Genomic DNA, 26729 nt, shown 5'->3' on the forward strand with positions numbered 1-26729 from the left:
GAGCAGAAATTGGCTGCAGGGTCTGAAGTCCTAGTGAGAAGGGAAAATAGTGGGTGTGTTCTGTTTCCTTCCCGGCGTGGAGGCTGGGCTTGGAGAGCTGTGGGGCTCCAGGGAGGATGTGGGAGGGAGCCTGAGGATAGTGAGGCATGAACCCCCAGCGTTTGCAGCTTTCCCCTTTGTCCCTTCGCTGGGTCCCCTCTCTCCTCCCCTGGAGCTTGGCTTTGCCAAACTGGCTCTGTCCTGAGGGCAGAAGGCCCAGCAGCAGCGTTGCTTGGTTTCCTTTCACTGTGCTCTAATGCCCGTGGCCTGTTTAGCACAATGCCCTCCTTTTCCAAGACCCCTGCTCAGGGATAAGGATGGGGAGCTGGCCCTCTGTCCTGAGGCGTGGGTGAAGGAAGGCCTGAGGGCTGCAAGCTGGGTATCCGCGCTTGAGCTCTACGGTGGGGAGCTTTCCCTGGCAGCAGAGCCTGTGCTGGACTTTGGGGAGAGACCCTCTCTCCTAAAGTCCTAAGCAAAGCACAAAGGCCGTGGTGGGCCGGGCAGACTGGGAGAGGGCTGGGGACCAGACCGCCCCTCTGGCCGTCATGCTTTTTGGTTCTTGGAGCTGCTGAAAGGCTCGGAGTTGATCTCAGGGCATTGGGAGAAGAGGGAGGAAAATGGGAGGCACATGGAAGAGACATTGGGTCAGACAGGTCTCAATGGTCGTTCTGAGTTGACTTTGGAAAGCCTCAGACCTGGGAGAGCTGCCGTCAGGTCACCGAGAAGCGAGAGGCCTCGGCGTTCATCACCCGTGACTGTGGGACCCTGACAGTAAGGACGAGCTGTGGGTGGGTTCCCCATTGTCTAGAGAAAGGGGTACAGCAACTGATCCACTCTCCTCTCCCGCCCCTTCTCCAGACATCCTTCTTTGGTCGCTTCAGGCACTTCTTGGACATCATCGACCCACGCACACTCTTTGTCACTGAGGTGAGTCATGGCTGTCACTCTCAATGGAGGCCCCTTGGCCTTTATACCTTGTGACTTTGGAAGATCCACAGGTCATCATTATCTCATTTCGTCTGGATCTCACAACATCCCTTCAAGGTAGATATGTCATTATTATTATTTCAAACTTCAATAAAACGATTACCAAGTACATGGATTATGTGCTCATTACAAAAATCCAAACGGTTCAGAACAAGAAGGATCCTTCGTGCCCTCTCCCTACTCACTCCCCTCCTCTGATAAGTAAGATTGCGACTCAGGCATACGTTATATTTTATATGTGAACACTCCTGTGAGTTTTGACAGACATATCAAGTGTCCACAATGAAGTGTTCATCATGAAGATGGAGAACATTTCTGTCATCCTACCGTACTCCTCATGACCATTTGTGATCCATCTCCCCAAGCCCCTGCTGAGCCCCCGCAACCGTTTTCTGCTCTTGTTGTTTTGCTGTTTCTGTGACGCCGTATGAGTGAGGTCCTACAGTGCGTAGCCTTGTGTGTCTGCTTCTTTCGCTTGACGTGGTGCTTCTGAGCTTCATCTGTGTCGCATGTGTCAGTACTTCATCCCTTCTTGCCACTGAGCAGCATTCCATTGAAAGGATGTTCCAGATCTTGTTTCTTCTGTCCACTTGCTGATGAACACACGGGCTGTTTCCATTTTCTGATTATTCTGAATAAAATTGCTCTGAGCATTCTTTGTGTGGATGTATGCTTTCATTTCTCTTGAGTGAGTAACTAGGACTGGGGTTGCTGGCGCATATGGTAAGTATACGTTTAACTTCATAGGAAACTGCCGAAAAGTTGCTTGAGGATTACTGTCCATTTTACATTCTCATCCAATGTTCCAGTCGCTCCACATTCTCACTAATCCTTGATATTGTCACATTTACCATCAGATTTCTTTGAGCCATTCCAAGAAGTGTGTCTTTCTATCCTTTGTATTATATTTACAAACGTTTATAGGAATGCATGCACATAAAATGTAGTGAATATTTGTTAAGCACTTTCTGTGAGCAAAGCAGTGTCATAAACATTTTACATGTATTAGCTTGTCGGATTAACTCAAAACAACCCTTTGAGGTAGATTCTATTTTAAGTTCCATTTTCCAGATGAGGAAACATACAGACAGAAGTTAAGTCTCAGACACATGGTGCTGGCCAGTGATGGAGCCAGGGTATGAACCCAGGTAAGCTTGTCTCCAGAACACTTATTTTTGGCCACTTTGCATTCCTGTTCAGGTAACTCAAGTTTAGGGAGCTCTCCCAAGCTGGAAGAAGGCCTGAACTCCCCACTCCAGGCCCCACGTACCCTGATGGAAGTCACTGAGCCTCTGAGTCAGCCCCCTGAGTAGGCAGCCCTTCTCTGCTCACCTTTGTGCTGAGCATTGGCTTGCTTCAGCTCTGGGAAGAAAAAGAAGCACAGGGCCTGCTGGGCACCTGGCCCTAGAACCATCTCCATCTCTCCATCCCCACTGTGCCTGGGAGAGCAGTCCAGTTATGGGAAATGTGGGGATTACCCTGATATGTGATTTCCTGCTGCAGCCCAGGAAGGATGAAGGACTCTAGTACTTACCTGGCTGACCTTATTTCTGGGTGTAGTGTCTCTGAAGGGCAAGGCTATTGTACTTCCGGGCCCTGTCAGGAGTCTCCAAAGGAGTAATCAATGGGATTACATAAAAATTTGGAGGCGCACCAAACTAGAGGAACTACTTACCCAGCCTAGGTTATGTGTCTTTCTTGAAAGCTCTGGAATGGTGCCCAACTAGATAGAATTGTGACAAAAATCCCAACATAAATGCTTCCTGCTTGATGGAGGAGGTGGTGGAGACAAACGCGTATTTCAAAAGATGGAGATGCTGATGGTGAACTTGAAGGCAGCACATTGAGAGATGGTGGAGGGAGTCCTGGGCGGTCTGGACGTGTATCAGTGCTCCCCCCAGTTACCACGAGCAGGCAGGTGCTTTGGGGGCAGCTGGGCAGCACACCGCTTGTGCTGGGGGCTCACAGCTCCTCCTCTCTAGTCCACACTCCTCTCATCCCCAGACCATTTCATGTTACTGCTATCTTCCTGTACCACATTTTTTCTTCCACTCTTGCATTTGGAAAGACCTCAGCATCTTTGTACATTACTAAGCCATCTTTTGCCTATTTCCCTGTGAGTAAATTTAAAAGTCTTATCCTTTTTTTTTTTTTTACCATTAATTGAAATGTCAAAGACTGTTAACTATTTAATGACCAGAAAATAACTGATGCAACAATCAGTTAAAAATATTTTTCAAATTTCTGTTTCTTCTCTTCATCAAGGATGCCGATAGGCTTTCTGGAAAAGATCTACACCTTTTCCTACTGCATCCCAGTTGGGGACTGTTTCCAGTACTACTTGCCTTGTGGAAATTTTCTGCCCATAGAAGATCTTCTAGGCCCTAAAAAATCCAAAAGGGCCATGAGTGGCCCTTCCGTCCCTCCCTAGTTCCAATCCAGGCAGGTAGCTTGGCAAGGCCATTTGCCTGGAAGTGATGGAGATTAGGAGCAGGAAGAGGAAAGAATCTCTTACCTGAGCCCCTCCCCGACAACTGTGGTGCTATCAGGAGGGCCAGATTTCCCCTGCTGCTGGGCTCAGCCCAAGACCATGGCTTATGCCCACAAAGCACTGTCTCTCTCCCAGAGTGTCCTGGAACACTCCTAGGCTGCATCCTGGGAGGGAGCGTGGGGTGATGGCTGCCCAGGCAGAGGAGATCTGGACAGGCCGGCTCACCTGTGTGAGAGGAGAATGGAGGACATGAGAGGTGGCTCTGGAAGCCAGAGTTTCCTGTGGTGGAAAGATGCTGTGCATCTGGAGGCTTCTGATGACCCAGTTCTGAGGGGCAGTAGCTGAGTCAATGGATAGACTCATCTTGAGAGAGTTTTGCAGCTATTGTTTGTAGTTTATAACTGGCGAAGCTTTAAAAAGATTCCAGCCCTTGTGTGTGTAATGAGGTGGAGCAAATTTTATTCACCATAATTTCTCTTAGGAAGAAGGCTGTCTTTGTTCTAAGAATGTCTTGAGCAAGGCTTCAGAGAGGAAGGAGGTTGCCTGTTTGACAAAAGAGGAAGAGTTGTGCTTTTCCAATCCTCCTAAGAGGGAGGAGAAAGAAGGAACATGAGGGGAAAACAGTGGGAAGGAGAGCAAGTAACCATGATGAACGGAAAGGCCAGTGTCTGGGGCTCTTTAGAGGTTGGTCATGCATGCTGTGAAAGGTGCTGTCCCTTCCACCATCATTCCTATTGTATTGTCATAAAATCTGCCTGGTTCCTGAAGTCTCTGCAAGAATTCATTCTTTAAAGGGCTCTTGAGGGGCCGGGAGTCTGCTCTCAGTGCTGTAGGTGGACAGTTGGGCCTGAGGAAGGAAACCCCTGGGACCTGGCAGAAGCCCTAACTTCATCCTTTCATGTGGGTCCTGGAATTAGATCTAGATCTCTAAGGAAAGGCCATACCAGCTGACATCTGAGTTACTTTAAATCATGAACTTAATGTGAAAGGGGTTTGCTATTCTGAATTCAATAATTATTTAAGAGAATGAATGTTTGGCAGATGATCATTCTGAAGGACGTGGAAAACCAACGGAAGCAGTGCAAATAGCAGAAACTCATTACTAGTATTTGTGAAGTAATCTGAGACTGTTTTGGGTGTATCGTAGGACAGAATAAATCATTACGCTGATATTGGGAACCAGGGTTCTCTCCGCAGGAGTAGGGAGATACAAATATGAAGTAGGGGAAAAGACAAAAACTACATTATGTTGTATTTGAATTGGAGGAATCAATGTGAACTCATGATTTATGCACATATACATTCATATACTTACATTTATATTTCTCAGTTTTCTGACTCTGATCACTGAAAGGGCCTAGAAACAATGACACCCCAGTAACAGGGGACACACTTGGCACTCAGATCTTCGTTCCTAAATGCCATCGCTTACTAAAAGCACCCAGGGCTTCTTGGAGAGTTTGCCAAATCCACACCTGAGGCAAAGAGCATTGCTACAGAAAGTAAGAAAATGTTTCTAGAATGATGGAGACACAGGAACAGGAAGTGGCTGAGTCCCACTAGCCACATTTGGGACAATTTGAACATTAAGAAGAAAAACAATGGATTATAATACATTGAATAATAAAAAGAATCCATGAGTCCATAGTAAAACTAAAAATATGAGAGAGGGAAGCTCTTATTCTCAGAAGAATGTCAGCTAATAAATGTTGAAGGAAATAAACATTATGTAGTCCTCAGTGACAGAGAAGGCAATGGCACCCCACTCCAGTACTCTTGCCTGGAAAACCCCATGGACGGAGGAGCCAGGTAGGCTCCAGTCCATGGGGTCGCTAAGAGTTGGGCACGACTGAGTGACTTCACTTTCACTTTTCACTTTCATGCATTGGAGAAGGAAATGGCAACCCACTCCAGTGTTCTTGCCTGAAGAATCCCAGGGACAGAGGAGCCTGGTGGGCTGCCGTCTATGGGGTCGCACACAGTTGGACACGACTGAAGTGACTTAGCAGCAGGAGCAGCAGCAGTCCTCAGTGAAATAACTGATTTCAATCAGGATCATTAACAGATGCTATTTGCATGGAATAAAATGTTGTTGTAAAACAGGATATTCTTAGTCTTTCAGGTAAGTATCGCCTCCAAATGTTGCTTAGCAATTACTAAGGGAAAAGGTACTTTTACGGTGGTGAGCTTGGAGAACACTCCTTCAACCAGGTGACCAATGAAAACAATTGACATTATGTGCCTCTTGATGTTTTGTGATTCTGGTAGTAATCTCTAAATACTGGAACATATGAAAGTCTAAAAAAGAAAATAAAAGCTGCTCATTATCTCTCCTGCAAGAAATAATCACAATTATCATTCTAGTGTATGTATCTGTACAAAATTAGGGTGGTGTGTATAATGTGTACATATATATATCTGTATCTGTATCTTACTCTCTCTCTCTATATCCACGGTCCCTGACTTAAGTCTACGATTTATGGGCTTTATGATGGTGTGAAAGTATGCATTCAGTAGGAGTCATGGTTCCAGTTGTGGATTTTGATTATCTCCTGGGCTAGTGATCTGCACACAGTACAATACTCTCTTGCGATGCTGGGCCACGACAGCCACAGGTCCCAGTCAGCCCCGTGATCACACACGGGAACCACCGATATACTTAGAACCATTCTACACCCGCACAACTATGCTGTTTTTCACTTTCAGTATAGTAGTCAATGAATTTCATGAGGTAGTCAACATTTTATTATAAAATAGCCTCTGCATTAGATGATTTTGCCCCACTGTAGGCTTATGTTAGTGTTCTGAGCACGTGTGGGAAGGCCAGGCTAAGCCATGATATTCAGTAGGTTAGGTGTGTTAAATGTATTTTCAACCTAAGATGTGATATTTTCACTTAAAGTGACATTTTTATGATGGGATGAACCCCATCGTAAGTCAAGGAAGATCTCTCTCTGTATGTATTGTGTATATATATATATGTAAATATATATTTAAAATCATATGTGACATATATATACATGATATATATTGTTTTTTCCATATAGCATATCTTGAGCATTTTTCCTTGTCATTAAATGTTATTTCAAAATGTGTTTAATAACTACATAGTAATCCATCAGGTGATTATTCTAAAACTTAGTCATCTTCTCTATTGACCATTTGGGTAGTTTCAAGTCTTTTGCCATTATAAATAATATGGCGATAAATATCCTTGTACATGTATCTCCCCATATTTCTCTTTATTTCCTTGAGGTAAATTCCTAGAAGTGGAATTTCTGAATGAAAGGCATTTTAAGGCTTTTGATATATATTGCCAAATTGCCCTGCAAATTGTACCAATCTGTACCAAGACTATCAGTTTATGCTGTCAATAGTAGTAAGACTATCCATTTAAATGCATTCTAGACAGCATCAGGTAGTCTAATTTTAAATTTTAAAATTTCCAAATTTCAGTACCCTTACACACTTCAGATTTTTGCCCATCTGTATACATTTTTGTCATGCTTATTACATTGAACATAGACTTTTTATTTGCTTTTTTCATTTATTTCCAAGTCTTTATAATTTTAGGAAGTCAAGTCTTTTAGTATAAATCTCCATCTCTGTTAGGCTTTTAGGTCTAACAGATAGGTTGTTTCCTACCTTTTTCTTTCCTGCCAAAAATAGTTTTAGGCAAATTATTTTTCATTTCTGATAAATTTATTCTTTTAGAAAAATATTCCCAAAAGTAGGGTATCCAGGATGTAGACCACGATTGTTTTTAAAGTTCTTAGGCATAGCTGGACAGATTTACTTTCTAAAGGGCTATACTACCTGTCATGCTGTCAGAATTAACTCACATTCAGTGTCCTGAAGGTGGCCAGAGGTTGGCCACAGGGAAACGTGTGCCTGGTTTCCCCTTCTCTTGGGCCTCCCAGAGGTAGCTTGTGGTTGAGCTAGGAAACAGTCTCAGCACAGATAACCCTGTGGGTCCCAGGATTGCTGGGAAGGAACAAGAAGGGCTTAGGAAGGCCAAGGGAGAATGAGAGAAGGGCTTGAGACTCTGCCTGCACAAAGCCTTGGCCCCCAAATCCCACCATCCGGGATCCAGAAAGGAATGGTTGAAGATGTGGCAGGCAAGGTAAGAATGCACAGCCCTGCCTTTGGCTGATTCAAGACTGGCCCAGGTGAGAGCAATTAGATACTGAGCGATCAAGGCAGGCCTTGCCCCCGTCCCTACCGCCAGCTCCGTTCCCTCATGCACACCAACCCTGCTCCCCACATTCATTTTCACCCTGACCATTGACGCTTCTTTTTCCTTTCTCTTTCTTTTCCTTCCTTCCTTCCTTTCTCCCTCTTCCTCTCTCTCCTCTCCTTCCCTTCCTCCCTTCTCCCCCACCCCCTATTTTAAGTGGGACTCCCAAATTTTGATTGCCTGAAATGTCCAGGTTTCAATTGTACCCACTTTTGCTAAACACGCAGCAGCAACTGGGCTTGCCTTTGAATGAGAATAAAGAAGGCCCTTCCCTTTCTTATGTGGGGTACCTGGCCACCATTGACATCGGCTTTTCAGGATGCAAGCATTTCTATGGTTTCTCTGGGAGACCACCCCTCTTTCAATTACTGACCATCTGGAAGACAGGAGGCTCTTCCATGCTCATGTCTCATGGAAATGGCCCAGAGCTGGGAATGCAGGGACTTGAGATTCCTAGATGACACCCACCCACTCTGTGACCCTGGGCATCGAAATGCCCTTCCTGCTCGGACCCCAGCTGTCTCAGAGAAAGGAATGTCCACGTGGTTCAGTAGACACTCACAGAGGGGTATTGTCATCCACATCCTGTGTGAACAGGGCATGGTCTCTTGGAATCCCACGATTCCATAGAACCAGCATACCTCTCAAGGGCCTCTGGCCTGCTGCTTTGGAACCTGGTCCCTAACCCTGATTATACCCTTCACCTCTCCTCCCAGCAGCCTCATATTTATCAGTGCTCATTATGTGTGGCCCCATGTTGGTGATGGACTGGGGTAGGAGTGCCCTGCGTTTCAGCCAACATAACCTACAGCAGTCTCCTGCTCCCTGCACCCTGCAGTCTCTGACAGGTAACAGGGGCACGTGGTGGTGAGTGACCATGGACCTCAAAGAGGTGCAAACCAAATGCTCTCTGAGTGTTCAGAGGGCAGAGGGAACTTTTCTGGAAGATTCCTGAATATGGCCCTGTGCCTTGAAGGATGGACATGGGTGGGGACAGACAACCCAGGGTGGTGGGGTGGTATAGGAAAGATCAGGGGTGAGGGCCTGCAGGAAAAGTGGGTGGCCTTTATCACAAGTAGGGGTGAAATGTTTCTGGGTAATCCTCACCTCCTGGCCCACTGCTGTCACGCCCATTGTATATCTTAACATATTAAACATTATAATAAATAAAATATTCAAATCATTTAGACATGCTCCCTAGCCAGGCATGGATTATACTGTGTGCATTTAGTTTGGGGGTTGGCTAAGGTATACCTCTTTCCTCCAAAGAGATTAGCTTTGCTTCTGATGACTTTCCTCATCTTCCCATTTTGTGCCTTTCCGTCCTGTGTTCCAACATCCTCATTCCTGTCTGCCAGGGTCTCCTGCCCGCTCTGCCACCACCCTAACACTGCAGGACTGCCCTTTGGCTTCCTTCCTCCCCCTGGGGCTTCGGGGCGGGACCTCTGTTCAAATTCTGTGCCCTGGAGCAGACCTCCCAGATGCCTGTCTCCAGAGAGACTTTCTGGAGATCATGCCCATCAGATACAAGAAGAGAGTCTTGCTGCGACAGTTTCTGGCAGGCAGGTGATGGAGTCTGGGAAGCAGCAACCTGGGCTGTCCATCCCCAAGCCCAGGGCTCCAGAATAGGGCCTGCAGCCTTGTCTCCAGGCCGGCTGGGCCCCTCACCATCTTAGCATTCAGGGCGTAGCTGCCTGTTTGTTCCTGACTGAAAAGACTTCCTGCAAATTTCACCCTGCCACTGGCCTCCTGCTTTCCCCATCCTTCAAGTGCCCAGGGCTTTTCTGTCAAGTGTGTAATGCATCGGGGTGAGAGGAGGACTTCAAGCAGAGAGACTCTCCTCCTATCCCTCAAGGCTCCCTGAAAATGGCTCCCTTCTCTGCTGTGAGAAGTCCAGCTCCCAGAACAGCCAGCCCTCAGGGACCTCTCAAGGCAAGGCCCGAGGCCTTTCCTGTCCCACAGAGGCGCTGGGAGCGCTATCCCTCAGTCTCTGAGCTAGGAGGCCAAGCTGAGGCTTAGCAAGGCCCAGAGGCAGACAAGCACATGCTAGCTTGTCCCAGTCCTGCATTAGCAGGCCTATCTCCGGAAGCTTTGGATTTGGTTCTTTCTCAATGAGCGCCAAGATCAGGGCTCTTTGGAACTTAATCCTGTGGCAAGAGGCCTCCCTTTGATGACTGTGTGGAATGAGATGGAATCTGGCCAGGTTGTTAGAGGAACTGAATCCCTGGAGTGGGAACATAATGAGAACACGGGGTCATTCACCATTCAGGGTGGAAAGTAGAGCACTTATTGTGGGGCCAAGGCTGAGGCTGGCAGGAAGCAGGCTTGGAGCGGGCAGCTTGTCGTATCACCAGGAGGATTTGGGGGGCAGTTGCAGAGACTAGTTAGCAAGGGTCTAACTAAACTCTGGCCTCAAATACTGACCTGCTCACTTTCTGTTGAACTTAAGCAAGTTAGAGCAATCAACCAACATGAAAAGCAAATGTATTAAGTCTAGAAGGAAAATAATAACTTTTGCAGTGGTTATCTCTGTGGTATGTTTACAGGTGATTACAACATTTTTGTGAGTGCTTTCGATTTTTCTGACATTTTTTCTAAACAGAGTGGATTACACCTGGAAAAAACACCAACTCAAAGTTGTCTCTACTTTGAAAGCAAAGAGATTCTGGGGAAGGACTCTGGAATTCAGAAATTGATAGACATATATTTGAAAGGGAAGAGGCAGTACTTTATAGCAGTCGGGCTGTCCCAAGTAAGAAGTTCTCCTGGCCTCCTGACAGCCCAATTGGCTTGTCTGGGCTGGGGTTAGTCCTGCTGTTTTAGTGCGGGAGGTGGCTGTTCCTTTCCCATCCTATGCGACCACTGTCGGCCTGCTCAGAAGACGCCCCATGGGGCAACCCGCCCTGGAGCTGCATCCTGCCTCTGGACCAGGGACTTCTGTGGAGGTCTCTCTGCACTCCCATCCTTAGCCAACTTTGTCCCTTGGTCAAAGTGGAACAGGGTGGCTTCCCTGGGTTTCTTCCCTCATCATGAGCATCCCTGATGACCGTTCCTCATCTGACCTGGACATAGGCTGCCTTCTCTCACTGTTGTCTATTTATTATTGATTTTTTTTTAAAAAAAGGATATACCATACATACAGCAAAATACATAAATCCAAAGTGTATGGCCTAATGGATTTTGACACACGTTTATACTGTGTAACTACCAGTCAGATCAAAACATTGAGCATTTCCATTATTCCAGAGGGTTCCTCATGCCCTCTCCAAGTCAACACCCCCACCCACCTTCACAAAGGTAATACCATAATGACATCTACCACCATAGGTGTGTTTGACCTGTTTTTGAAATTTATATATACTTTTTGCATCTGCCTTTTTTGCTCATCATTGTGTGAATTGGCCTTCTATTATCATGTAACAAATCCCTAAAATTTAATGGCCTGAAATAACAACAGGTAATTCTTTTGCTCACTGACCTTCAGTTTTGACAGGACTTAGAGAGGATGGTTTGTCTCGCAGCCTTGGCTAAGGCAGCTTGACGGGGGGAAAGGTCCGTTTCAAGATGGCTCACTTCCATGGAGGGCCAATTGTTGCTGACCATTAGCTGGTCACTTAGCTGGAGCTGTGGGCCAGGCCCTCAGTTCTTAATCCACATGGGTCGCTTCATAGGCTACTTGGGCTTCCTTACAATGTGATGGCTAAGTTTCAAGAAAGCAACCATCCCAAGAGAGCCAGGTAGAAATGCAAGGCATTTTCATGACCTGGCCTCAGAGGTCACACAACCTCACCTTGGCAACACTCTATTGTTAAGGCAGTCACAAAGGCCTGCCGAGAATCACGTGGAGGGACATAGACTCTACCTCTGGATGGGGGATGTGGGAAAGTTCTAGAAGAACATGGAGTGAGAGATATCAGGGTGCCATTCTTGAGAAGATTTATCCGATTGTAACATATCTGTAGTTTGCATTTTAAATGCTGTGTAATATTTCATTGTGTGCGTATACTTACCCAGTCTGTCAACTGACATTTGAGTTGTTTGCAGTTTGGGCCTATTTGCAGAGTGCCACGATGAATATTCTTATACAAGTCTTTTCGGTGGACAAAGACTGCCTTCTCTCAGTGTTGCTGTCTCTAGTTTTTAAGATTTTAAAAATCATACAATTCTATTCTCTTTTATTTTTTCCCCATCAGTTACTGTAGCCATATGTATTTGAGTATGTAAATCTCTGCTAGTGTTTTTTAAATGTTGAGAAGAAATTATATAAGTATTACATAAATATGTTCTCTTTATAAAAACTTGCGATATTACAATTAAGACTAAAATTTCTTCCAACGCCACTTGCCAAATCTGAACTCTTTCCTCCTACCTCAAGGTAACCTCTGTCACTAGTTTGACGGGTCTCCTTTTAGAGCTTTTTTGATACATTTACTCACATAAATATTCTCATAGGAAAAACTGTTTTCTGTGTGTGTTGTTTGTTTGGTACAATGAATGGCATCATACGCCTCTGCAATTTCTTTCACACTTAAAAAAATACCTTGGAGATATGGCCATGGAGATCTACTTTACTTTTTAAACCACCGAATAACGTGTATAGTATTATTACACTGGGTAAATGGCAAACGTTTATCCATTGCCCTGTGAAAGGACGTTTAGGCTATAGTCTTCTTTATTGTTTTGCGTGTGTCCCATAAACTGAAGGGCAGGTCTTGCACACTGTGAAGATGGTCAGTGCTGGGTCAATACTGATGCACCCCTGCAAGGGAAAGTGTTGCTGGAGCCCTGGATCTGTGCCCCTCAGTATCCCTTTTCTTTGCCTGCAGAGACGTCTCAGAGAGGCTGTGCAACTGCTGGAAGACTATAAGCATGGGACCCTGCGCCCGGGGGTTACCAATGAGCAGGTAACTCTTCTGGAAGTGGGGTGGGGGAATGGTGGCAGGGAAGGAAGGTGGCAAATTCGCTATCCCTGCCCTGCAGCCAGAACCGCTTCTCTTCCCCCCAGAATCCACTTTTACTGCTGCTACATCTCCTGTGGACTTGTGGGTTTTGGAGGGGATACTCAGGGCCCTCCTGTAAGCTGCTCTGGTGGGAAGTATGGAGGCTGCTAAGACTAGAGAAACCTAAGGCAATAATTTGCTGGCGCTGACATGTGCATCTTTTCCCAATTCCACATTCAGTGACACCGCAGTGATGACTTGAAATCAGCCACAATGTGAGAATTTACACCATGGAAATTGATAGATACTATAAATCAGGACTTTTTTCTCAAAAATACTCACCAGCATACCACTATCCGGAAGTTTAGACTGAGGATGAGAAACATGGAGGAGACAGTGTGGAATTAGGCTGCTGCTGCTGCTGCTAAGTTGCTTCAGTCGTGTCCGACCCTGTGCAACCCCATAGACGGCAGCCCACCAGGCTCCCCCGTCCCTGGGATTCTCCAGGCAAGAACACTGGAGTGGGGTGCCATTGCCTTCTCCATGGAATTAGGCTAAGACACTGCAATTTCTGTTTTGTTAATATCATGTAGAAACTTGAACTAGAGCTAATTGAAAAGTTGATGGTTTTGTCTGATTTGGGGGGAAGGTAGGGAGATGTAGTATAGGGCAGCTCTAGTGATTGTAGAGACAGATGGTTAATGTGCTGAAGTTTTTCTTTTTGTTCATAAGCTTTATTTTAAAAGCTATTAAAAATTAATCTCACAGTTTTTTTTTTTCAAAGTTCAAAAAGTCAAATAGCACGAAAACACTTGTGAGGAAAAATAGTGTATTGCCCCATCTCTCCCCAGTTCCCATTTCTCTTCCCCAGAAGCAAATGCTGTTAGCTGTTTCTTCAGATAGAAATCTGTATTTCAAACTAAGCGTATCTGTACTGCTATTTCTCAACTAGTTCTTTTGTGTGGTAGTTGAGGATCCATCTCTCTTATTATTTACCTCCATAAACACATTTCTCTCCCCTACCCTCATCACCCTCCCAAAATAGTTATCATAGTTTTGGGGTCTATGGATATTCAATATTCACGTTATGACAATTATATGAGCAATACTACAACTTTGTTGTATATGATTATGTTTCCTCTCCTTTTTGACTTTATGTTTTATCTGGATTTAATAATTACCTCATTTTTCTCCCTGACAGAGTTTTCTTTGTACCATCTCTAATTCTTACTGTATCTTCTAGCAGCTTTTTGATATTTTTAATGGTGGTGGTGGTTTACTCGCTCAGTTATATGTAACTCTGTGACCCCATGGACTGTAGCCAGCCAGTCTCATGGGATTTCCCATGGCCAGAGGAGCCTGAATATTGGAGTGCTTGCCATTTCCTTCTCCAGGGGATCTCCCAACCCAGGAATTGAACCCAGGTCTCCTGCACGGCAGGCAGATTATGTACCAGCTGAGCTACAAGGGAAGCCCTTTTCACTTCCATATTTTCCCCTGAAATTTTCAATTCTGGGGCACAGTTCCCTCAGCTCCTCTTGGTGTACACCTTCATTTCAGTGGAAGACCTCTTCTGGTAGCTCCCTGAAAAAGGGTAAGTGGAAAGAAAATTTGGAGTCCTTTTATATCTGAAAAAAATGTAATTTGTAATTGTAATTCTGTACTCAGCTTTAACTGACAGTTTGGCTGAGGAGAAAATTCCAATTTTTAGGTTGACAACATTTTCCTTTAGAATTTTGAAGACATTGCTCTTCTGGCTTCTAGTCTAGCTTTTGAAAAATCCAGTGCTGTTTTATTCCTGATTCTTTGCAAGTGACCTGTTTTCTCTCTTTGGGAATGTTTAGGATCTCCTTTCTATGTATATGGTTTATTTCTGAAATTCCACAATGCTATGTCTTTTAAAATTCATTATTTTGGGTTTCTGGTGACCTCTTTCAATCTGAAGACTCCTGTCTCTCAGTTCTGGCAATTTTTCTTATACTATTTCTTTGATAATTTCTTCTCATTCTGGAATTCCTATTAGTCAAATATTCAACATCTTAGATTGATACTCAGATTTTCTTATCCTTTTCTTCTCTTTTATTCTTTCACTTTTTCCTTCTGTCTGGATTTACAGGAAATTTCCTTCAGTTTATTTTCAACGTGTCTATCGGATTTTTAACTTCAGCTAGTACAAATTTTAATTTCTGAGAGCTATTTGGTTGTTTCTTTTCTTTATTCCTTTCAGCAGGATCCTCTTCCTATTTTGTAAATACAGTATCTTCTCACCTCTGCATTCTGGAAGCCAACTAGAGGAGCAAGGCTGAAGCCCCGATATTCACTTTGCAGATTTTCATTGATTTCTCTGCTTTTAGCCTCACCTGCTCCCCCCTTTCCGGAGAAGGCAATGGCACCCCACTCCAGTACTCTTGCCTGGAAAATCCCATGGATGGAGGAGCCTGGTAGGCTGTAGTCCATGGGGTCGCTAAGAGTCGGACACGACTGAGCAACTTCCCTTTCACTTTTCACTTTCATGCATTGGAGAAGGAAATGGCAACCCACTCCAGTGTTCTTGCCTGGAGAATCCCAGGGATGGGGGAGCCTGGTGGCCTGTCGTCTATGGGGTCGCACAGAGTCGGACACGACTGAAGCAACTTAGCAGCAGCAGCTCCCTCTTTCCACTGGGCTAGTGTTCCCAAGTCTGGAGTCACTTGGATTCCGTTTCTCCAGAAGGTTGATAACCTTCCAGTGTTTGGGGGACACAGACGAGGGTGGTGAGAGCCCCCTTGCTGTGTGGAGAAGGCCGAGGGGTCCTACTGCTTTGAATTCAGATTTTCAACCAAGTCCCTCTGTTTAGCCCTATGATTAGCCCTTTGTTCCTGGGGTGCCTGGGCCCTCCAAGTCCTGAACTTCGCTGGCATCCTGGGGGTGATGGCCTGGCTTCTCAAGTGTGGCTTCTGCAGGCATTGAGGGATGGCTTCCTTCTCTCTGCTGGATCAGTTCCTAAAACTCTGCTTATTTTCTGTCCAGAAACACGTTTTCCTGTGCTGTAGTCTCTTCTGTTCTGTTGGTGACTGTGAGGCACCGCCCTGCCTTTTCACACCTTTAGGCACAAAGTCCACGCGACCCGCTGGTCCCTGGCTGGGTGTTCCCTGGGCCAGGTGGCTAAGCCATCAGCCCTCCCCAATCCAGTTTATTTTGCTATGTATTTATGGAGCATCTCCAGGCCAGTGTTGGTGCTAGGAGCTGGGGGAGAGCAGGGGAGAGGCTGGAGGAGGGTCCTGCCCCCGGGACGCCCCAGAATCCAGGCCACGACAGTGAAAATACATGATGCCGTGGGAGAGCAGAGGAGTCACCTGACCAGAAGCAGGGAGTCTGGAAGAGATTTCTCACCTAAGACTGAGGGATGACCAAGGATTAGTGAGGAGGGGGCGCTGGGAAGGGGCAGAGGAAAAACATCCTGAGCACAGAGAGAACGGCCCCTAGAGGAAGATGGCCCCTAGAGGAAGGGACAGGCCAATGTGCTGGACAGCAGCCTGCCACATGCAGAGGGGGCAGAGGTGCCAAGAGAGGCAGATCCTTGGCCAGATGCCCTTGTGCGGGGCCCCTGAAGTGATGCATGATGTTGCAGTGCTGGCTATGCAAGGTCTATCTTCAGGAGCCTGTGTTGCCTGCTGAGTTGGTTGGGAGCAGCCATCAGCAGACAGGGCAGGGCCGGATGTCCTTATTCCTGAGCGAAGTGCTGCCCTCTGGCTGTGGCACCGAGGAGCCCGCTGGTGTGACCTGACACACCCCTCTCTAGGGTGGGGGGCCGGTCCTCGGACCCTGGCAGCTCCTCACAGACCAGAGGAGTCCAGCCTCCAGGCCTTTCCTGCCCCTGTGTCTGCTCTCAGCCCAAGCTCCCCTCCAGCCTGGCTTTTCCTCTTGGGACTCTTTCCAGTTTTCAAGAGTTGGGAAATGAGGCCATGTTTCCTCTCTTTGTTCCCTTCAGAAGCTTAAAGCTGCCTGTCCTGTTTTCTGGGCCCGCTTTGTTTTCTATCCCGAAAGCTCTCATGTGCCTCCAGGCAGCTGGGAAGCCCGGATGGTGGGGGGACCCTGCACTAGCTGGGGGAAGGGGGGGTCCTGCACTAGCTGGGGGAGGGTGGGGGGACCCTGCACTAGTTGGGGGAAGGTGGGGGGTCCTGCACTAGCTGGGGGAGGTTGGGGGGACCCTGCACTAGCTGGGGGAGGTTGGGGGGACCCTGCACTAGCTGGGGGAAGGTGGGGGGTCCTGCACTAGCTGGGGGACGTTGGGGGGACCCTGCACTAGCTGGGGGAGGTTGGGGGGACCCTGCACTAGCTGGGGGAAGGTGGGGGGTCCTGCACTAGCTGGGGGAGGTTGGGGGGGTCCTGCACTAGCTGGGGGAGGGTGGAGGGACCCTGCACTAGTTGGGGGAAGATGGGGGTCCTGCACTAGCTGGGGGAGGTTGGGGGGACCCTGCACTCACTGGGGGAGGGTGGGGGGACCCTGCACTAGCTGGGGGAAGGTGGGGGGTCCTGCACTAGCTGGGGGAAGGTGGGGGGTCCTGCACTAGCTGGGGGAGGTTGGGGGGGTCCTGCACTAGCTGGGGGAGGGTGGAGGGACCCTGCACTAGTTGGGGGAAGATGGGGGGTCCTGCACTAGCTGGGGGAGGTTGGGGGGACCCTGCACTCACTGGGGGAGGGTGGGGGACCCTGCACTAGCTGGGGGAAGGTGGGGGGTCCTGCACTAGCTGGGGGAAGGTGGGGGGACCTGCACTAGCTGGGGGAGGGTGGAGGGACCTGCACTAGCTGGGGGAGGGTGGGGACCCTGCACTAGCTGGGGGAAGGTGGGGGGACCTGCACTAGCTGGGGGAAGGTGGGGGGTCCTGCACTAGCTGGGGGAAGGTGGGGGGACCTGCACTAGCTGGGGGAGGGTGGGGGGACCTGCACTAGCCGCTCCTCCCTGTTCTGGCTCCAGTTGGTGATGCCTGCGGCGTCCCTCTGGAGGCCAGTGTGAGTCCACGGCTCAGCCCCCATCCCCACGCCCTCCTGGCTCCCCAGACATCAGGATTGGGCTCTGCTGCAGCTCTCCCAGTACCTCCTGGACCTTGTCTACAGAGCCCTGGCCCCCACCAGCCTCCACGGCCACAGCAAGAGCAGGTAGTGACATACCAGCTCAGGATCTGGGGAGCTTCAGGGATCAGAAATTCACAAAGTCCCCATCCCTGGTTCAGGCTTGCCCTGCTCAAAGGTCATGCCGGTGCTGTCTGAAGAGGCTGGGATGGTTCTTGACCTCGGTCTGGACAGCCTGTGTGCTTTTGGGCTCTGTGCCTCCCCTGATGTCATTTTGGTGGCATGTGACTCAGAAGCCTGTGGCTGTGTGCTGATGCCTATGGGCCTGACGCAATGTCTGGGCACCACTGGGTATCTTATGCACTAATTTGTTACCTAATCTGCCCTCCAGTTACAATATCCCACCAGGGGGCTACAAGCAGATTGAGAGTTTATTCACACCTGATGACCTGGGTTAGTGGGTGGCTGATATCTCCTCCAGAGACTGTTAACTTGTTGAAAGGTTGCTGTACCAGTGAAAAGTTAGTCCTAACAGTAAAATAAAAATAAGTACAAATTACTCTTTGGGCTTGACAGGTATATATTTGATGTACTAGGAACCCTAATAAAGATTGCAGCTATCAGTTAAACAACAAAGCCATAGATGAGAGCGAAAACATAAGCCCAGGCAGCTAAGTTTCTGAGTGCTGTGCTGTGTGCTTTTTGTAGGCTGGGGCTTTGCTGGGATGGTTTGGTATGGATGGAGATGGGTGGGGTTCAATATGGAAGACCCCCATGGTAATGAGTCACCACTCACTGTGAGCTCACCAAAGGCCAGGAGCCATGCTAAATATTTGCACTTTATATGTATTCTCTCAATTAATCTTCACAGAAGCCCTGTTTGGTTGATGCCTATATTGATCCCATTTTACAGGCAAGAAAACTGAGGCTCAGAGGGATTACAAAACTTATCTCAGGTTACATAACTAATGTGTGGTGGGACAAGGACACTGGACCTGGAAGATCTAATGCCCATTTTTCACTCACTGTCTGAAGATAGATTTGGAAGGGAAGGTAATACTCTGGAGTGGAATGTGTGTGCTAACAGGCAGAGTGGGTGGGTGGGGTAGAAGTGCCATCAGAGGGGCTTGGCATGTGTGCAGGTCTCTTAGCCCCAGTCACACTGTGCAGTTAACCCTGTCAGGCCAGGCTGTGGGCATCTGTGGAGCACCTGGTACATGAGAGGTGCAGTGGTAGGTGGGCACTGGGAGGCTCCTGCCCTCATGCAGCCAGCTCCCACGCAGGCGCACACTTAAGGGGGTGGCTAGAGGCAGGATTTAGGCTGCGGTAGTAAGAATTCAGTGGTGAGAGACTCCTGAGAACACAGGTGCTGAGGAAAGGCTTCGTGGAGGACACAAGCAGTTGGACGTAGAATGTAGAGAGACCCAAGGCATGAGAGGGTCGTCCCTGCAAGTTGCAGACGAAGGCTGGGAAGTAGAGTGGAGAGAGAGGGAGAGAAAGTGCATGATGAGAGAGGGACAGAAGGTGAGAGAGGAAGTTGGGAAGTTTCAGGCCAGATTGTGAAAGTTTCTGGAACCCAGAAGAGATGCTGGTTGTGTTGTCCTGGAGTAAGAGGGGAGCAGGACAGTGGAACTGTGGTTGGATCCTCCTGTACCAGGTATATGGGGAGGGAAAAGTGCTGAAAGGAAAACAGCTTGGGAGCGGCGGGGGTGGTCGGAAGTGAGGGGGCAGGGAGCCACTGTCGGCTTCTGAGCGGCGGTTCTGGTCCATCATTCCACACCCCCAGAGGCTGGGAGCCAGCCCGCCTTCCTTGGTGCCTGCTCAGCACCCAGCACAGTGGTTGCCCAGGGGTCCCATGAAGGATGGGTTCTGCCTGCAACCTGCCAAGGCGAAAGGGCAGCTGAGATGTGAGAGATCCTGCTGGTCTCCTCCCCTGGCAGAGCAGAAATGGGGTCAGCTGTGTTTGGGTTTTGCTGAAAATAGCAGAGAAGATACCAGAGAGTTAAAAATACTTGCACCCTGAATCTTCTCTGGGTATCAGCAGGATTGTCTATCAGAGGCTTGAATGACACCGCCCCCCACCCCCCACTTGCCCTGACCCCTGGCCTCTGGGATCCTGATCAGCACCCAGCACCTCTGGGGCAGCTACAAGCTGACCCTTATTATTAGCACAAAACAGGCAAGTGATCAGTATTAGCTGAAGCATTTGTATGATACTACATTTGTGGTACTGGGTGCTGTATAGCATCTCCAGGCTGGGTCTTGCAGTGGCCTCCTGGGTGGTCTTCCTGTTCTACCTGGGCTCCCTCTGCCCATTCCCAGTACAGCACTCAGACTGACCTGTGAAACTGCTCCAGGGTTTGTTGCCCCAGGGTTTCTCAGACTCAGCACGATTGGCATTTGGGGCTGGGTAATTCTTTGTCGTGGGGGCTGCCCTGTGCACTGTAGGACGTATAGCAACACCCCTGGTCTACCCACTGTGTGCTAATGGCATTCCTTCCCAATTCATGACAACGAGACATTTCCCAATGGCCCCTGGGTGGAAAATTGCCCTCCTGTTAAGGACCACTCTATAGTAAAAACTCAGAGTAAAAGCCACAGTCCTCAGCACAAACTGCAAAGCCCCAATTCATCTCTGATCTTATTTCCTACTGCTCTTTCCCTCATTCAGCCCAAGTCAGTCACACAGGCCTCCTCCTGTCCCTCAGATAGGCTGGGAGGCCCACTCTGCCTCAGGGCCTTTGCACTGGCTGTTCTGCTGGACAGAAAAATCTCCTACCAGGTATCTGCATGGCTTACTTCCTCCTTCAGGTATTTTCTCTAAAGCCATCTCAATGAAAACTACCCTGACCACCTTACTAAACATCACCCTACTTGAGAATCTGTCCAGGGAAAGAAAAGTTGGGGGAGCAAAAGAAGGAGCCACTAGAACCAGAGGCAGGACAAGAGAAGGAATTTTAGGGAGCCCAACTCCAGCCTACAGCACACAGGACAGCCCCCACGACAAAGAATTACCCAGCCCCAAATGCCAGCGAAGGGATCCAAGGAGTAGAGGCGCTTCTGGGGGTGGAGGATGCAGCCTGTGTCTCTCCCTCCCCTCTTCCAGCCCAGCTCCAGCCTAGCCTTTTCTTTTCTGTCCCCACTGTGACAGAAGCTGTGACCCTGGTCATGTCATCGTGTTCCTGAATGTTCTCCATCCTTCACCCCCTCCTTTCGTGAGGACCCCACTACAATAAATTTTTAAAAATCCATCCTTGCTGCCAGCACACTCTCCCTATCCTTACTCTGTTCTACTTTCCCGTGTTTCTTGAAGCACTTATCCTTCTCACATATGAGCAAATTTACTTTTTATTATTTTTTTGTTTATTGTTTGTCTCCACAATCGTGTAAGCTCCACAAAACCAGAGATTTCGTTTTTTTTTTTTTTTTTGATATATTCTTAGTGCCTAGAGTGGTGCCCAGCACATAATATGTGCTCAATAAATATTTGTTGGATAAATGAATTGTTTTTAATTATCACAATAAGCATGAAAGTAAGTATTCATATTCCTATATTACAAATGAGGAAATGGAGGCTCAAAAAATTAAGTTGTTGTTGTTTAGTCCCTAAGTTGTGTCCAACTCTTGTGACTGCATGGACTGTAGCTTGCCAGGCTCCTCTGTTTATGGGATTTCCCAGGCAAGAATACTGGAGTGGGTTGCCATTTCCTTCTCCAGGGGATCTTCCTGACCCAGGGCTTGAACCCGCATCTCCAAGTAAATTGCCCCAAGTCACATGGCTAGCAAGTGGGAGATCTGTAATTCCAATTCACAAAAGAGGGTTTGACTAGAGGCTCCAGCCTCTTAATAGAGAGAAACTGTGTGTACATGGAAGTCGTGACTGCTCATGTGTGTTGTGTAGCAGATTGAGGGGGGATATTTGTCTCCTTTCATCTGTAGAATTGGCCCATTTTTTGCCCCACGTAGATTTGCATTTGTACATATTACCTGGGAGTAACCATGGCAACAAAGTTAATGGTGAGAAGTAATAGGATTGGCCCAAATGATGAATTAAGAAGATTTCTTATTGTGTCATGAAGGCATCCTCTGCCTTATAGAAGGATCCCTTTCAGGCTCTGTTTAATTACCTTTTAGAGGTTGTTATAAATAGGCTCTGTTGTTGCTGCTTCAGAGGTTTGGAGAAGCAGCTTGGAAAGAGGAGAGGGGAAGCGGAAGGAATCAGACTGGGGACAAGGCCTGGGCAGTGACTCCTCCATCTGAGGTCTGAGCATAGGAGGTCTCTGCCCTGAGAAGGAGGGGCTTCCCTCCTGAAGTTTGTTTGGGGCCCACCCTCTGCCCCTCGCTTGGCCTCCGCACTGGGTTTCTGATAAGTTCAAATGGCAACTCAGCTGAGACTTAAGCCATTTCTGAAATCAGCAAACGTCTGCATTGTTCCAGCAACCTTTCTCCCAGGCTGTTTCCCCACGTCCTCTGTGTCCTCATTCTGCAAGCTGAGAAATCAAGAAAGGTCGAAAGTCTCACATCCACACTGGTTGTTGCTGCACCAGTAAATTCCAAGGGATTGGGGCTATGCATTTTAATGTTCAGCCAGAAACACAGAGGGAGATGACTGAGCCCAAAGGAGACCAGGTCACACTGAGGAATTGTAGCTTAAAATGGAGCTGCTGCAGTGGATCGACAAGAAGACGCAGGGGGCTCCCTGTTCTAGATTCTCAGTGTGGATGGACTGCCCACCATGTCTCCTTGGCCTCCATCAAGTGCTTTACATTCCAGGGTTTCCTTGCTTGTAACCTGTTTGCAGGGTTGGCTCATTAAACTTCAAATTATCAACCAGCTCTTGGCTTGTGGGTGATATCTGCTGCCATTTCTGTATCCAGCATTCAACTCATGGGCCCAGCATGTCGCAGGGAAAAACCCAGACTCAAAAAAATCAGGCCCGAGTCCTTGTCCTGGGCTCTCTGAAAGCCAGAATTGACATCATTAGATGGGAAGGGACCTTGGAGAGACTGGCTTCCATCTCCTGTCTCATTAATTAAAAAAACAAAACAATGTAATTCTAGGGAGTGAGGTGACTTGCACAGGAAGACCAGGCAAGTTAGTGGCTGAGCCAGGCCCCAGATCTGTGACCCTGACTGTTGTTGGTGCAGCCTGGAGATGGGATGAGCCCAAATGAGGTCGGGTCATGACTAGGAAGTTAATTTAAGATGGAGCTGTCCCTCCCTTCTCACCCCAAAACCTCCTGAGGTGGGAGCACTTCCAGATGCCATGAGAAGAACCTCAACATGACTCGGTGTTCATCCCTTCCTCTCTCCTGTGGAGAGGCTTCCCTGACAGCATGGGAAGCACTTTCCCCAAACCCCAGATGGGTTACTTTGGTTAAGGTTATACTAACTGCTGTAATGAAATGACCTCAAAACACACCAGCTCAAATAAGATAGATGTTTATCTCTTGCCCATGTCATAGTTCAAGTTCCAGGTGGGCAGGTGGCTCTGCTCCACAGGGTCAATCAGGAACCCAGGCTCCTTCCATCATGTTTCTCCACCATCTCCTTGGGTTCTTCCCTCTGCCTGGCCCACGCTGGGCTGCAGCCACATTGTTGTTCTGGCTCACAGGCAGGTGATAGAAAGTATAAGTTGGGAGGAGCTAGCTAAGGAAAAGCACATCTCACCTCCTCTCAGATGCCACTAAGGGACTCAGTCACAAGGATAAGCCTAATTGCAAAGGAGGCTGGGAAATGTAGTACAGCAGGCCAACCACCTGCCCTGCAAAGGAGGCTGGGAAATGTAGTGCAGCAGGTCAGCCACCTGCCCTCTACCTTTCTATTACTATGGCAGAAAAGGACATAGGTTTTGTTGGATCATTAACAGTCTATGCCATAGAGGACTATAAAGAGCTGAAAAGTTGTGCATGTTACTTCTATTTTTCTAATGGTTACTCTTAAATTTTTAAGAATTATTTTTGGGTAGGTAACACATGAACAAGGGCTTCCCTGGTAGCTCAATTGGTAAAGAATCTGCCTGCAATGCAGGAGACCTAAATTTGATCCCAGGGTTGGCAAGATCCCCTGGAGGAGGAAATGGCAACCCACACCAGTATTCTTGCCCAGAGAATCCCATGGACAGAGAGAGGAGCCTGGCAGGCTGCAGTTCGTGGGGTCGCAAGAGTTCATGGGGTCGCAAGAGTTCATGGGGTCACAAGAGTTGAATACAACTTAGTGAGTAAACCACCAACACATGAAGAATCTACTGAATGCTGAAGGCATCAAAAGAAAATAGAGCATACAATGTTTCCCTTTCCCTGTCTGCCAATTCCCCACTTCTCCCTAGAGTAAGGACCAGTTTCTTCTGTATCCTGCCAGAGATATCTGCATGCATTCATCCTTTTCCTTTAAATATTATTGATATAATGGTGGTAACTCCAGGGACATTCACTGGAGTAGGGTCATAATAGCACAAGATGAGACAGTCACAGAAGGACAAATGTTGTATGATTCTACTTATATGAAATACCTAGAGTGGTTAAATTTAAAGAGACAAGAGAGTAGAATGGTAGTTCCCTGGACCTGAGGGGAGGAGGATTTGGGAATTAGTACATCCTGGGTACAGAGATTCAGTTGAGGAAGGTGAAAAAATTCTGGAGATGGATGGTGGTGATGGCTGTACAACAATGTGAATGTACTTAATGCCACTGAACTTCCACTTAAAAATGGTTAAATGGTACATTTTATTATTTATATTTTACCACAATGAAAGATTGGAAATAGCTTAAAAGTCCAGTATGCAGGTCAAGAAGCAACAGCTAGAAGCAGACATGGAACGACAGACTAGTTCAAAATTGGGAAAGGAGTACATCAAGGCTGTATATTGTCACCCTGCTTATTTAACTTATGTGCAGAGTACATCATGCGAAATGTTGAGCTGGATGAAGCACAAGCTGTAATCAAGATTGCTGGGAGAAATATCAATAACCTCAGATATGCAGATGACACCAACCTTATGGCAGAAAGTGAAGAGGAACTGAAGAGCCTTTGATGAAAGTGAAAAAGGAGAGTGAAAAAGCTGGCTTAAAACTCAACATTCAAAAACAAAGATCATGGCATCTGCTCCCGTAATTTCATGGCAAATAGATGGGCAACAATGGAAACAGTGACAGACTTTATTTTCTTGGGCTCCAAAATCACTGCAGATGATGACTGCAGCCATGAAATTATAAGATGCTTGCTCATTGAAAGAAAAGCTATGACCAACCTAGACAGCATATTAAAAAGCAGAGACATTACTTTGCTGACAAAAGTCCATATCGTCAAACTATGGTTTTTCCAGTAGTCATGTATGGATGTAAGAGTTGGACCATAAAGAAAGCTAAGCACAGAAGAATTAATGTTTTTGAACTGTGATGTTGGAGAAGACTCTGGAAAGTCCTTTGGACTGCAAGGAGATCAAACCAGTCAATCCTAAAGGAAATCAGTCCTGAATATTCATTGGAAGGACTGATGCTGAAGTTGAAGCTCCGATACTTTGGCCACCTGATGCAAAGAACTGACTCATTGGAAAAGACCCTGATGCTGGGAAAGATTGAAGGCAGGAGGAGAAAGGAACGACAGAGGATGAGATGGTTTGATGGTGTCATTGACTCAATGGACATGAGTTTCAGCAAGCTCTGGGAGTTGGTGATGGACAGGGAGGCCTGGCATGCTGCAGTCCATGGGGTTGCAAAGAGTCGAACACGATTGAGCAACTGAACTGAACTGAACTGAATAGGGTGAAGTTTATATGTTCATTCAGTGTTTCTGTTAGGAAGAATAAGACTGCTCTCCATGCTCTGATGTGGAAAGATCTCCAGATTATACTAGATGCCTTAAGGGACAGAACAGTGTGAACTGGTGTGCCAGCATTTAGAGATGCGTGCATAGGGATTTGGGTGGGATTATGGAACCAGACGGCCTGGGTTCAAATCCCAGTGCTACTGTGGGACTTTGGGCAAACCACTGAACCTCTCAGTGCCTCAGTTTCCACATCTGTAAAATGGGAGATACACTACTCCCTGCCGCATAGGGTTGTTGAGAAGATTAATAAGTTAATATGTACAATGCCCTCAGAAAGATGCTTGACACATAGCACTTGTTCACTAAATGTGAATGAATGCATGAAGATGAATGAAGGAATCTAAGTCACAGATCATAACCTGAAGTTCTGGCTCCACCTGTGAGAACTTGGGTGTGGCTGAGCTTCGCTTTTCTCATCTGTCTTATGGAAACAGTTTTCTGATTGTGAGATTCAAATAGATAACAGGTCCATTGCCTCTTATCTGTGGCACTAGCCTGCCCACACCGTGTGTGTGGGTGTCATTGTGGGGAGGGAACATGTCTGTGAGCTCGGGCCTCCTGGCCTTACCTGCTGACATTCCTGCTGAACTTCTGCCTTTGCTGCTAAGCCAGCACCTGCCTGAGTCTCCCATTGCTGGGTGGGGGTAGAGGAGGCAGCCCTTGAACTTGAGGGACTCAGATGCAGCCGTGGGTAGCAAGTGTTCCTTGGCTAGTCTTCCCGGGGAGGGGGAGAAGGAACAGGTGCTGGGGAAGTGCATCTGCTGCCCAGCAGCAAAGGGAGGTTCTGGGACCTCAGGTGAAGTCAGCCGAGGTCCTCTTCCTCTTCTCATGCCTCAGGTCTGGCTGTCACCCTGGCCAGGCCAGACGTCAGTCTGCTCCAGAGAACAGGGGGCACACGAGTCTGGAGGCCAGGAGGCCTCCATCTTCGTCCTGCCACCAGGCCTCTGGAACCACAGCAGAGTCATTTAGTCTCTCAGATGAGTTGCTTTGTGTGATGTAGTCTACTCATGTTGTAGGAATGAAACAACAGAGATGAATTTATTGATAAATAATTAAGTTCTTTGAAAAATACTGCTCATTTGACTGACTTCCCCTTTATGTTAGACATTTATGGAGCATGATCTATGGGCCAAGTATATCAGTGTAAGCCAAGTGCT

At 47.5% G+C, this 26729-nt stretch overlaps 1 protein-coding gene across 4 annotated transcripts in view; it reads left to right on the plus strand.

Annotated features, from left to right (window-relative positions):
- The window catches only part of SFXN5 (sideroflexin 5), a 128054-nt gene that overhangs the window by 10462 nt on the left and 90863 nt on the right, over window positions 1-26729 (plus strand). For all 4 annotated transcript variants that reach the window (XM_061431929.1, XM_061431932.1, XM_061431930.1 and 1 more), the window contains exons 2-3: window positions 898-966; window positions 12581-12658. In XM_061431929.1, coding sequence (XP_061287913.1) covers window positions 898-966; window positions 12581-12658 — 147 coding nt within the window. The remainder of the gene's footprint in view (window positions 1-897; window positions 967-12580; window positions 12659-26729) is intronic.

This window comes from Bos javanicus, chromosome 11, assembly GCF_032452875.1.
Source record: "Bos javanicus breed banteng chromosome 11, ARS-OSU_banteng_1.0, whole genome shotgun sequence".
Lineage (NCBI taxonomy): Eukaryota > Metazoa > Chordata > Mammalia > Artiodactyla > Bovidae > Bos > Bos javanicus.